Source organism: Xenopus tropicalis, chromosome 5, assembly GCF_000004195.4.
Source record: "Xenopus tropicalis strain Nigerian chromosome 5, UCB_Xtro_10.0, whole genome shotgun sequence".
NCBI lineage: Eukaryota > Metazoa > Chordata > Amphibia > Anura > Pipidae > Xenopus > Xenopus tropicalis.
Window position 1 is genome coordinate 93,429,690 of NC_030681.2, and position 13,356 is coordinate 93,443,045.

Below are 13,356 nucleotides of genomic sequence, written 5' to 3' on the forward strand. Positions count from 1 at the left end.
TTGTGAAAGCTTTAAGTTATTTCACCAACAATACTAACAGATTAATTTTTTAACAAAACAGTGCAATGTAAATTCATTGTATCACTAACCATGTATTACTGGGAGTACAAGTTAAAAAACATTATGAATCAAATGATATTAATATATTTCCAACGCACAAAGATTTTAGGGATGTGGAAAAGCACTAATGGGTGCTCTGCTCCTTGCACCTGACAAAACAAAGTCCTGTGCTGCTCCCTAAGCTACACATCTAAATGATGCACAAAGTAGGGGGCAGGTAGGGTTATTGGGAGGAACTCTACATGTCTAAGCTCCACCCTTCAAGAATACAGCACTGCTGAGGCATAGACCTGTATAGACCTGAAGCAATTCCTTATGCAAGAAAGGAAGTGTGCCTGTTTTTTGCACGTTGTGCATGGCCTTACTAATAGTAAATGATTCTTTCTTAAAGGAACAGTAACACCAAAAAATGAAATAACTTTAAAGTAATAACAATATAATGCACTGTTGCCCTGCACTGGTAAAACTGGTGTGTTTGCTACAGTAACACTACTATAATTGATATAATAAGCTGCTGTGTAGCCCTGGGGGCAGCCATTCAAGCTGGAAAAAAGGAGAAAAGGCACAGGTTACATAGCAGATAACAGATAAGTTCTGTAGAATACAATAGTGTTTTATCTGTTATCTGCTATGTGCCTCTGCCTTTTCTCCTTTGAATGGCTGCCTCCATGGCTACATAGCAGCTTATTTATATAAATTATAGTAGACTTTCTGAAGTAAACACACAACTTTTACCAGTGCAGGGCAGCAGCACATTACATTTTAGTTACTTTTATACACTTTCATTTTTTGGTGTTACTGTTCCTTTAAGATTACTGCCAGGTGTAAGGGCAAAATTTCTCCTGAGGCAACTGATGTAGATGATATTCTACTTAAACGTATATAAATCTATGATAGGAGATGAAACATGCTACTGAAATCAACTACTTCCTTATCCAGTATGAAGCTCCACCCCTGAGGGTGGAGCTTCAGGTTGTTGGACTGATGAGTGAGCAGTGGGGAACGGGCAGCACTTGGGTAGTGTGCAGGACTAGAGTGCAGGACCTGTGGGCCCACCCCTAATATGTAGAAGCAGGTGCGGGCATGTCCTGGGGTCAGTTTGTGGACTGCTTTGTTGAGCTGTATGCTTGATGCTGTATGCTTGAGCTGTATTTCAAGCCTCACAAACACTGGGCAAGAACTGACTGATATCAGTAGTGATGAGTGAATTTATTCACCAAACATAGATTTGCGACAAATTTCAACGGATTTATTCTTAATATGGGCGGAAAAATTAATCACGGAAAAATTTGCATATAGTGTACATCATAGATATCCAACTTACTGCCTTACTGGCAGAGAGTCAATATGTATATTTAAAAAATGCATTTATTGGAAGATACTTTACAAAAATTGCCAGTCGCCTGCTAACTCAGACTCACTAATAGTGAAGCTCTGCTCAGCATTCCTCAAATGAATTGAATAAACAAAGAGTGTTGTCAGCAGGGAGGCTGAGGCTTTGAAATCACACAAAGCATTAGGAGCAGAGAAGTTTTCAACTACCAAGTATTGTTTTCAGCAGCTCATCATATTGATCCTTGCAGCACAAGTCTATTGCATAGTCAGCAGACAAAAATACAGTCATTGATTAATTGATCTTGAAAAAGAGATCTAACTAGTGTATCAAGGTATCCGACCTTAGGGACACAAAGAAGCAAGAGATAAGTAATACTGAGATACACAAGGAAACAAGGCTATATAAAACCATGTTGCCAGGGTAATGATGAAAAATACCCCTTTACCTCAAAGAAACACTGATGATTTTAAATGCAACATGCTAAATAGTAAATTGCACAAACCATGTATAGGTATGAACGTCTGTCCATATCCTAAGTAAAATTAAACTATTATATGATTATATTACTTTAGCCATCATGAGCTAGTGTAAAGGTATCTAAATAATTGGGAAATATACCTGTTGTCCAGGACCCACCCCTGAGTTCTGTAAAGTACAAGGTGTAGTATATACTTTTATATATGTATAAATACGTCTGTATATATAGAATATGTGTATTTATGTGCACCGGGGGCCATTTGGAACTTAATTGTCTTTTTTCAACCCAAGTTAATAATGTTGCTCTCTGTTATACATTGCACTGTTTATCTAAAAGTAATTGGAAGCCACAAACATTCCTAAGGTCAAAGTCCTACTGTAGGCTAATTTAGGAATCCAAGTGTACGTGCAATAACACTCAAATGGATGCAATAGTGAGTACACATTGATGCTATTCATGGCCATGCATGTTGCTTAGCAACTTGTGGCATATGCCAATGAACCCACTTAGCCTCCCATGATGAACTGCACATAAATGCATGTCATTTGGCAGCAAGGTATCCTGGCATTACTGGCAGCTTGAACCTGTCAGTAGTTCTAGGGTAGCTTTAGCAGCTTCTGTTCATACATGCAACCGACTTGTTTCAAATAAATGAGACACTAATGTCATTATGGATCCAGTCAAAGTAAACCATCATTTATATGAAAGCAATGTTCAACTCAGATTAAAAGAATACTGTAATTGGACAACATTTTTTTTTTTCCTAAACACATCTGTTAATAGAGCTTCTCCAGCAGAATCCTTTATTGAAATTTGTTTTTTTTTTAAAAAACTCAAACATATTTTTTATACTTAATTATAGAAATTTCACATGGGACTAGCCAAAATCTTTGTTTCCAAGAGTGCCACAGCCATGTTACATGTGGTCTGATAAACTTCAGTCACACTTTACTGCTGCTCTGCAAGTTGGATTGATATCCCCCACTCCCAGCAGCTGATCAGCAGAACAATGGGAAGGTAGCAAGATAGCAGCTCCCAATAGATATCAGAATAGCACTTAATAGTAAGAAATCAAAGTCCGGCTTGGGACTCCTCCAGTTACATGGGAGTAGGAGAGATACAATAGGTTATCTGAAAGCAGTTCTAATGTGTAGCGCTGGCTTCTTCTCAGAAGCACAATGCACTGAGGTGGCTGCCTACACACCAATATTACAACTAAAAAATACATTTGTTGGATCAAGAATAAAATTTTACATGGCAGAGTGAATTATTTGCTATGTAAACAGTGTAATTTCAAAGTAAAAAGTATACCATAAAAAAAAAATTCCTTTAACTTGATTTACCAAAACATAAGTCTGTATTGGTACATCATGCTCTGGTTGTGGCAGTAATGCAGGTATATGTGCTAAATAGATACATATATGGTTGTTTAATTATGTTATTAATATGGTTTAATATGGTCAGCATTTACCCCCAGCAACCAGCCATTTTTGCTGTTTTCAAGTTTCTCTATTTAATAAGACACTCCTAAGCCTACAACAAGCTTGCGAAGTTTCAAAAACCCAATCGTAAAAATCAACCATCAATTGTTCCCAGGAAAGACTATCTCATCTTAATTTGTCTTTAGACTGAGCTCCCTTCTACTGCTTTGGCCACTCTCCCCACAAGGAAGACACCATACAGTTTGGAAACATGTAATTTAACTCCAAAATAAGCCCTCCAATTTATGTGCTTCAACTATTTGTGCAAGGGTGAAGACACATGGGGCTACTTAGTACCAGCTACTTGTTGTGGCTACTAAACGCCAAAAAATTTCCTCCCATAGACAATACTAAGAATTGCCTCTGCTAAAACACACGTAGAGACAATTATCAGTAATGATGAGCATTGTCTATTTAAGTAGCCATGACAAGTAGCTGCTACTAGCAGCTCTATGTATCTTCACCCTTATAGGGACAGTAAGGCAAATTTTTCAACATTTGTTTAATTTGTGCTGAACATACTTTGTGCCTATTGCATATGTATGATTTATTTTATTTTTGCATTAAACAGGGCAAAATCTGAAACTGAAATTACAGTTACATTCTACTTCCCGTCCATACGAGCACAATTCAAACAAATCAGCAGTCCACTTAGAAGCCTTTATGTAATGATCTTTTCATTATCACAATCTCCAACAAAGGTTTTAACAGGAGGGAGAAAGGGGATTGTTATACAACATACGCCCCAGTGGACTGTTTATGTGTTTAGCTTGTGCTCTTATGTTTAGTGAAGGAAATAACAAAAACTATACATAGTTCCTAAATAAAACAACATGAAAAAGGTAAATGCAACACAAGCCTAATTCATTAAGCTTATATTGAACCATGGTCAGCAGCCACCAGTTAAATAACAAAACCACTTATCATTCTGTGGGTAAAATAAAAAAATAATAGACATCACAAGCCTTCAATTACTTTCCCCTTGTCTCAGTCCATTGTCCCCACCTTCAGCCTGTGCCTTACGTGACTACTATAAATAAGTAACAGACAGTCCCTCGCCTTGTTCCTCACTGTTGTGTAGTGCAAAAAAGCCCAGAAGGGAAAACATAAAGGATACCTAATGATATATGACACTTTCTAACAAATGTGCACATTCTTCTTATTTTCTTTGCTCCTTTCAAAGCAATTTATGAAATGTTTTGAGTTGAAGGTGACAGGTACCTGCAAGGCATCTGGGTACCACCAGAGAATGGTGCAGTCATACACAAGGTCAGAGCAGCTTGCAGGTCTGGCCTTTGCCTTATTCTTCCTAACACCATGTAAAGGTTTATGACTGTGCCACAGAAACTAAAGGGATACAGCAGTGTGGCATCAATGCATGGTGCAACTTCTTTGTAACTTAGCTCCATTCTGTCCTAATTTGCATTATCAAATAAAATCACTATACCACGCCATTAAATAAGATCACTATATAGTATATAGTAGCATGGCTGTGAAATTAGCATGAACTGACGAAATATGAGATCTACAATGAGCTAAAAACTGAAGATGTCCATGCATTCCTATAGTTGCAGTAGCTTTTAGTTGTCTGATTAGGGCTGCCTTGAGACAGTAATTCATTCTAGATAGCTAAAGATTTTAAAAATGATTTTAAACATTTAAATTAATTCACTAGAAAAGCATCAATCGCCAAAAAATGTCAGAAGAACTATAGACCATTAGTAAAAGAATAGGGGCATTAGTAAAATAAATTAAACTGGCCTCCTTAATTTTACATGGCATGGAGCTACTCGATTGTTGCCTAGAATAAATGTAACCTTTCCATTGGAACCCTATTAAATTGAGGTCTTGAACAAAATGCACATGAAGACAAAGCCGGTCATATAGCATTAAATAGCTGATTAATCATACATATCTTATCATTTGAATTAAACACATTAAAGAAGAAATTAATTAGTATTCCCTTTAATAGTATAACATTAACATTGTTCGGTAATGTGCCAAGTTAATTATCTAAACCCATTGATCACTTACTTTGCATTTGATTTTCATCCACCCTTGAAATAAATAGTTTTACAACTACAAGTCTCATTCAATAGAATCTGACATTGAATCTCAAAACAAATGATACAATACAGCAGGAGCATTTAATGAATAAATGTGTATGGTGGGGGCGGGTTACCACTTTGCTAAGGGCTTTGTTTAATGAACACTCCAATCACTGTAGTCTATGAACTCATTGTGATTGTATAACGGCATGTGCCAAATTGACATTCTATAATGGAATTTGACAAATCAAGGTTGCTGAGCGCTGGTTCTCCCTATGCTCAGACAATGGTCTGTCTGATAACACAGTTACATTTTCCCGCAGTCAGTCACACAAATAATCCCATTTATTAAGGGTTCTTATGTCTTCGTTCTTCCATAAAGTTATGCTCATTCCTGCATCCTATTCTGAATCAAGCTCAGTTATGCCTATTGTCACAGGTGAACCCTGGTGGTAGAGTCAAGATTCACACAGCACTCTGTTTAAATCCCCACAACATGGTTTTCACATGTTACTCGCATGCCAAATGATGAACTTGATGCTAACCGAATTTAGAAAGAGAATATTCAACACACTTGCATACAATTAACTATGAAGTGTGGGCACAATTGCATTATTCTTATGTGCACATATGGACTCTATGAACTTTGTTCATTTGCTTGAATATACATTGGACTATAATTTTGGACTACATCGTGGATTATAAACTAAGATTTTGGAATATGAGTATAACATATTATATGTGGCAGGAATATTCCTAATTTCTAATGTTCCACTAGGTGTCACTAGACGGGTGGGTATTTAAGGGATATGGATCTCTATGGTGGGTCATCATTTGAGGAAGGTCATATAATTGTTCCAAAACGTTTGATCCTGCTGTTTGTGTCTGAAGCACCATAATAAAATACTGGGGACACCCCATTATGATTATACAGGTATTGCTGCCTTTTCGTAATTTGGAAGGCTACAAAAATAGACAATGCTGATAATTTACTGATACATGTGAGGCAATTCTCAGTATTTTCTATGGCAGGGTAATTTCTGGCATATTGTAGCTGTAACAAGTAGGTGCTACTAAGTAGCTCCATGTGTCTTAGCCCTAATACCTTGCAACAACCAAACATCGAGTAGCTTCAATTTCCCTGTTTGCCCTAGAATGGGTTATCCAAAAATAACTTCCTTAAACCTGACATATGGCATATGTGAATGTTTTATACCACAGGAACATGAGTTTTTTTTTATTGATTTGCTCTGTTTGGAGTTTGCATAATACTTACTGAAGGTCCGGGAGGTCCTATCAAGCCAGGAAGTCCAGGAATACCTTGCATTCCCTGAAAGTAAAAGAAAATATATTAATATGGATAGCATACTTAAACTGAAAGTGAAAATTATGGGGCACTGAATGTAAATTTAGAAACTTGTTCAAGATAAAATGTATTCTTAATTAAGCCAATAGAAACAATCATGGTCTTACTCGCTTAAATATGTGCTAAATTGCACTAATGCAGTAGCCCATAGAAGTCATCAAGGCTTTTACTTCCATTGTTTAACATTCAGAAGACTGGTTAATACCAAGTGGCACATTTAATATAATTTGATCCTTAGGTTTATAGTAAAAGATATCAGAAAAAAACATGCTGAACATAATTTGTGTCTATAGTATACTGTATGTATACTTTCTTTTATTTCTTGCACTAAACAGGGCAAAATCTGAAACCGAAGTTACAGGTGCAATACTTCCCGTTCGTACAATCCAAACAAATCAGCAGTCCACTTAGAAGCCTTTACATAATGATCTGCTCATTATCTCAATCTCTGACAAAGGTTTTAGCAGGGAGGAAAAAGGGATTTGTCATATAAAGGACTTCCCAGTGGACTGATGTTTTTTGAATGCATTTTTTTTTAATGCAGACTGCATTTATGATAAAAAGCTTACATATGTTTTAATAATATTACTTTTGAGCACTGGACACCAAATCTCCACTAGTGATGAGCAAAGTTTTTCGCATTCCTGCATTTCACCAACAGCAGTTTTTTTATTTGCCAAGTGGGCACAAAAATTCACCGACAAAAAAATAAGTTGTATGCGGCAAAATAAAGTCGTGCATGTCAAATTTTTCGAGGTTTCCCAAATTTTTTCAGTTTCGCAAATTTTTCGGCACAGCGAAATGGGACAGATTCGCTCATCACTAAACTTCACTTAATATCACAGTGTTTTGTAAAGTACAAGAGTGACCCTCTCGTCTCACTAATCTATGCCCCTTTTAATACAGCTAAAAACCTCTTGCCCTTGCAACTTCTGACTGGCATTCCTTAGTCTATGAGCCTATTCTATTATCCACATGCACCCTGAATCTCAGCTGCCAATCAGCCATCCAAAGTGCCAGTTTGTCCAGATTCTATTGCAAATATGCAATCTTGGATAGTTTTGGGGAAGGTAGGGCTGCAGCGCTGGCTGTCTCATGCCCAGCCAGAGTTCCAGGAGCCTGGGGAAGGACAGGCTGCAGCACTGGGTGTCCCCTGCCCAGCCAGAGTTCCAGGAGCCTGGGAAAGGACGGGCTGCAGCACTGGGTGTCCCCTGCCCAGCCAGAGTTCCAGGAGCCTGGGGAAGGACGGGCTGCAGCGCTGGGTGTCCCCTGCCCAGCCAGAGTTCCAGGAGCCTGGGGAAGGATGGGCTGCAGCGCTGGGTATCCCCTGCCCAGCCAGAGTTCCAGGAGCCCGGGGAAGGATGGGCTGCAGCGCTGGGTGTCCCCTGCCCAGCCAGAGTTCCAGGAGCCTGGAGAAGGATGGGCTGCAGCCCTGGGTGTCCCCTGCCCAGCCAGAGTTCCAGGAGCCTGGGGAAGGACGGGCTACAGCGCTGGCTGTCTCATGCCCAGCCAGAGTTCCAGGAGCCTGTGGAAGGTAGGGTGGCAGGGCTGGGTGTCCCCTGCCCAGCCAGAGTTCCAGGAGCCTGGGGAAGGACGGGCTGCAGCGCTGGGTGTCCCCTGCCCAGCCAGAGTTCCAGGAGCCTGTGGAAGGTAGGGCGGCAGGGCTGGGTGTCCCCTGCCCAGCCAGAGTTCCAGGAGCCTGGGGAAGGACGGGCTGCAGCACTGGGTGTCCCCTGCCCAGCCAGAGTTCCAGGAGCCTGGCGAAGGACGGGCTGCAGCACTGGCTGCATCCCCACTGTCCAAGTTCCTACTTACTTCATCATAAAAAGCAACTGAATTGTTAAACACAATCTGATTACTACTTATAATGCAATTTTTAAACTTTTCACCACATACTTTTCAAACATACAGGCCTATAATTCTCAGCTTGAGAGTGCAATCCCTTTTTATATATTGGAATCATCAGGTTTCCTCCAGTCCATAGGTTCCATACCAGATAAAGTCTTAGAAAATTAGAAAAAGTAGCCTGGCTAAAACTCACTTAAGCTCTCTAATTACCCAAGGATATATTCCATTTGGCCCTGGTGCCTTGTTCACACTAACTTTGAGTAAACATTTAAGTACCATATCCTGTGTTAGCTATTGACTTTATTCAGCTGAGCCATTTTAGCCCTGTCAGGTTGTCAGTATTCCTTAATACTTACTTAGAAGCCCAGTTTCTGTAGTGTTTAAGAGTGTCAGGAGGGAAACTCAAAGAACAGTGGGAACTGTTTGGTAATGTAGTAGTTGGACTTGACTGTTTGACCCTTCCTTGACCGATAGCACATGTATATAACACACATACAAAGGGACTTTGTCTACTGACTGGAATTCCTTTCCCAGAGACCTCCCTTTGCTTCTATACAAACAAAATAGCTTAAAATTGCTTTGGGTTATCTATGATTCTGTTTGCATTTACACTATATAGGGTTATCATCTCAATAGAAAGCTGTTTCTAAACTGAACAATATTTTTAATACTAGTAAAAAATGTATTTTGTATGCATTTACCCCTATATTTTGGATTTTATATGTGCTTTTAAAAAGCACTTTGTTCATTCATACAGTTAGTTTAAAGCTTGCTTTGATTTTAACATCCTACAACTAATAAGAACGGCACTGAAAGAGTATAACTAATGGCATGTGTTGGATATGACTCACTATTGACTCAATGCAAATTAAAATGTCAGAGTTAAAAACAAAACCTAACATTTAACACACCAGATTATTAAATGTAGAACTTATGTTTGCCAATGTTGCACTACAATCATTTTTGTTCAGTTTGTCTACACAAAAATCCATTTTAATGCTGAAAATAAATTAATGTTGATTTAAAAAGGTTTGTGCCATATGGATGGAGTCATGTAGCCAAATGGTTTATGAGGATATTCTAAAAGCCAAACAATGGAAACTTTTACCAAGCTGTCATCCTATGTGTTCATTTTATTAACATGGCTCAATGTATATATAGAATATTCTGGCATTTTTCCTATAACTCATGTTGAGTCATCTTAATTACATGTGAATAGGCATTTCGATTCTATAAGATCTTTTATAGCATAACTATGTGCGATATCCTGAGAAACTATTTGAAAGAGCCATATATCCATCTGTATTTTTCTGCAAATAGTTGCTGTGCAAGTAAACAAATCACTCTGAATGGGCTGATTTACACTATTGCTTTTGAATATTGAGCACTTCTGTCCCAAACCTTTCCAAACTTATACATAGCGAGAACTCCCCATCCATATATTTTACCTTATCTAAGGCAAAAGTTTTAAGGAAAATGTTCTGAAAATAGATATGGTTGGAGAGTTCTCAATATATATGGCATTCTTTTGTCTAGTTCAAATGTATTATATGCAGTGATAGTGAGACAATTAAAGATGGTGTTTAGGACATATCTATACTATGTTTATGACAAAGGGAATAGTCACAATATATTACACAGAAAGTGATATTAGGCCTGATCTGCGCTTACTGCTTCTTCACATTTAATTATTGTTAGTTGTGCTTAAACAGCACAGTCAAAAATGTCACCAAACTGCATATTATAGAAACTCATTCTATCCTTTATTTTTGGATCACCCTAAACCAGGGATAATTAAACTTTCTTTAACAGAAGTCAGATTCTGGCATTCAGTTTACAGACCTGGTATGTGATTAAATTAGCTTTCTCCTTTTAAATCAGTGACACTGCCCTTTTATTCCCTGGATAACCTTCCAGAGGAGTCTGGGGGCCTGCAGTGGGTTACCAAATGTACTTACATTTTCACCCTAAGCTACTGCATATTATTGATGACAATATAGAGCCTATATGGGGCAATATAAAATTAGCCCAGTTTGTCCAGGAAAATGTGACAAAACCTGGGCTTGATATTAACACTGATCTTACCTAACATAAATTTGCATTCTTCTTCTGATCCATTAATCAGCCAATTATCAGGTATGGACCTGTTTGCCCTCTCTCACTCAATATATGACCTGTGTAAATTCTCATATTTGGAACCCTGGATATTGGCACGCTTTTGTAATGTCTGACGTGATATTACTCATAAGACTTTTTCTTATTTTATCTATCTATTTCAGAAGAGAATTTCTCAGCATTAAAGTGGATCATGGGGAGCTAATTATTGCTCTATGCAATGCTCAAGGTAAATAGACATGTCAAAATGAATCTGGTTTAGTGGGAAAAGCCAACAACATACAGATATTAGCTGTTGGTATAATTATAAAGATTGCAAATATATTTGTATATAAGTCAACAAATAATTATGAAATCTTATTGATATATGCTTAGGATCCTAGCACAAATATCTACTGCATGCAAAGCATATATACATGATTATACAGGTATAGGACCTGTTATCCAGAATGCTCGGGACCAAAGGTATTCCGGATAAGGGGTCTTTCCATAATTTGGATCTCCATATCTTAAGTATACAAAAAAAATCAATAAAACATTCATTAAACCCAATAGGATTGTTTTGCATCCAATAAGGATTATTTATATCTTAGTTGGGATCAATTACAAGGTACTATTTTATTATTACAGAGAAAAAAGAAATCATTTTTAAATTTCTGAATTATTTGTTAAAATGGAGAGATGGCCTTTCCATAATTCGGAGCTTTCTGGATAATGAATATGGATGCATGAATCCATATTGGGGGCAAAAAAATCCTATTTGGGTTTTTTAATATTTAAATTATGTTTTAGCAGATTTAAGATTTAGTCATCCAAATTATGGAAAAATCTTTTTCTGTTTGTCATATAATTACAAAACCCATCATTACAAAACCCATTACAAACTTACTGGATGACTACAATACTGAAGAATCTAACTGACAGAACTATTGTTTACTCCTCCGTCCAGCTGTGTTGGAGATGACTTAAATGCATGCTTCTGAACTATATTATAGTCCCCTCTGATAAAAGTAGATTATCTTAGGTAGCTGTAACTATGAATTTAAATGTTGGTTGAATGATTTGGAAGCTATTACAACTTTAAATAGAGTTTGAAACCCTAGTTAATCTTCAATAGTATTTTTTAATTGTGTGCAGTCATTACTTGAAAGAGTGAACCATCTTGCCCTTGCTCATCCATTATACTGTTGTCAGTAGCTACAGTACATCACTTTATACACTAAATTGGGGGTTGGAGAGGGTTAGAATAACATTTTGACCTATTTTTTTTATCACAGTGACAGCTACGATAGATCTTCTCTGTGCTTTATTGCAACATTGCCACTTGTTATTTTTTCTCTAGACAGACCAACTGCCATCCAGGAGTCCCATGCAACAGTCTTTTAACCAAGATCATTTTGGGGCCATAAGATGATATGAATTGTATAAAAAACTAAAACTTCTTGACAAATTTGGAAGATCAAACGGATCTTGGGTAATCAAAGACCATTTAATTATAAAAATCCTTTATAATAATTAAGAAAAATATATCATTTTACCTTAATTCTTCTAAATGAATTTATACATTTATTTTGGATTAAAAGGCTAACAGTACCTGATCGCCTTTTTCTCCAGAGAGTCCAGGGAATCCACGTTCACCTTTGATTCCCTATAAAGTATAAATCAGACAGCACAGCAATCTTTGTATTTCATTTCAAGCTCTGCTAACTGCATTGCTCTAAATGAACTGCACGATTCATTTCCAACAGCATGCAGAGTTACTAGAGAATCTGTCATACAGTTTCCATGCACATTAAATCCCTGGACCTGAACATGTCTTCACAAGTTCTTTTCCCTTATAACTATAAAGAGATAGCTATGATCTGCTTTGTAAATAGTAAATGCTTAAAATGATTTTTAAAGGACAGATGAAAAGTGAATAGAATAAATGAGCTCATTTTAAACCCAGGCTCAGCAGAAAAGCAAGCCTTGACATTTATTAAGATTATAAAAACTAGCCTGTTGATCAGGCATGAAAACAGGCCACTTCTAGATGGAGAGATTCATACGCCCATATGTAATATGATTGGAAGATGGATAAAACAGTCAGCGAAGCATTATAAACTATTCAAAAGGATAGAAATTAATGATTTATTAGCTGCCTGTTACTCTGTATGCTGCTAAATGGGAATGAATGAAAATTTCATTTACATGAAAACATTCCTTGCAAATCCCTATTCTCCTTCTGCTGTCTGTTCTAATCCTAAAATGAATACATGTATATATTTTTCATTTATCTCAGTCATAACCCAGGAAAAGCAATGTGCTCTGATTCTGTTAGTCACTGGATCACTAAAAATTGCAGCTGCCTAGATATTAAATATTATTTTACTGACTGAATACCTGTGCCTTTTCCTTAAATTAAAATCATTTTTAAGATCTGTGCTATTACTAGTCACTTTATTAACTTACCTTTGGTCCTTCTTTACCAGGTACTCCTGAAGGGCCCCTGGGACCAGGATCACCCTAAGATATTAACATAATCATTAAAGCTATTATTTCAAAAAAATGCATCTGAGGCTTGTATATGATCAATACATTATGAGTAAATGAGTTTTTACAATTTCTTGAACAACAAAAGAGCT

General features: G+C 37.3%; 1 protein-coding gene and 1 long non-coding RNA gene across 4 annotated transcripts in view; one reads left to right on the top strand and one right to left on the bottom strand.

Moving 5' to 3' along the window:
• col19a1 (collagen, type XIX, alpha 1) overlaps positions 1 to 13,356 on the bottom strand; it is a 367,958-nt gene that overhangs the window by 87,926 nt on the left and 266,676 nt on the right. For all 3 annotated transcript variants that reach the window (XM_031902344.1, XM_031902343.1, XM_031902345.1), the window contains exons 34-36: positions 13,184 to 13,237; positions 12,327 to 12,380; positions 6,680 to 6,733 (exon numbers count right to left, since the gene is read on the bottom strand). In XM_031902344.1, the coding sequence (XP_031758204.1) occupies positions 6,680 to 6,733; positions 12,327 to 12,380; positions 13,184 to 13,237 (162 nt within the window). The remainder of the gene's footprint in view (positions 1 to 6,679; positions 6,734 to 12,326; positions 12,381 to 13,183; positions 13,238 to 13,356) is intronic.
• Positions 10,894 to 13,284, top strand: LOC108647686. The gene is made up of 3 exons (XR_001924633.2): positions 10,894 to 10,961; positions 12,075 to 12,206; positions 13,204 to 13,284. It is a non-coding gene; the product is annotated as an uncharacterized LOC108647686 (long non-coding RNA).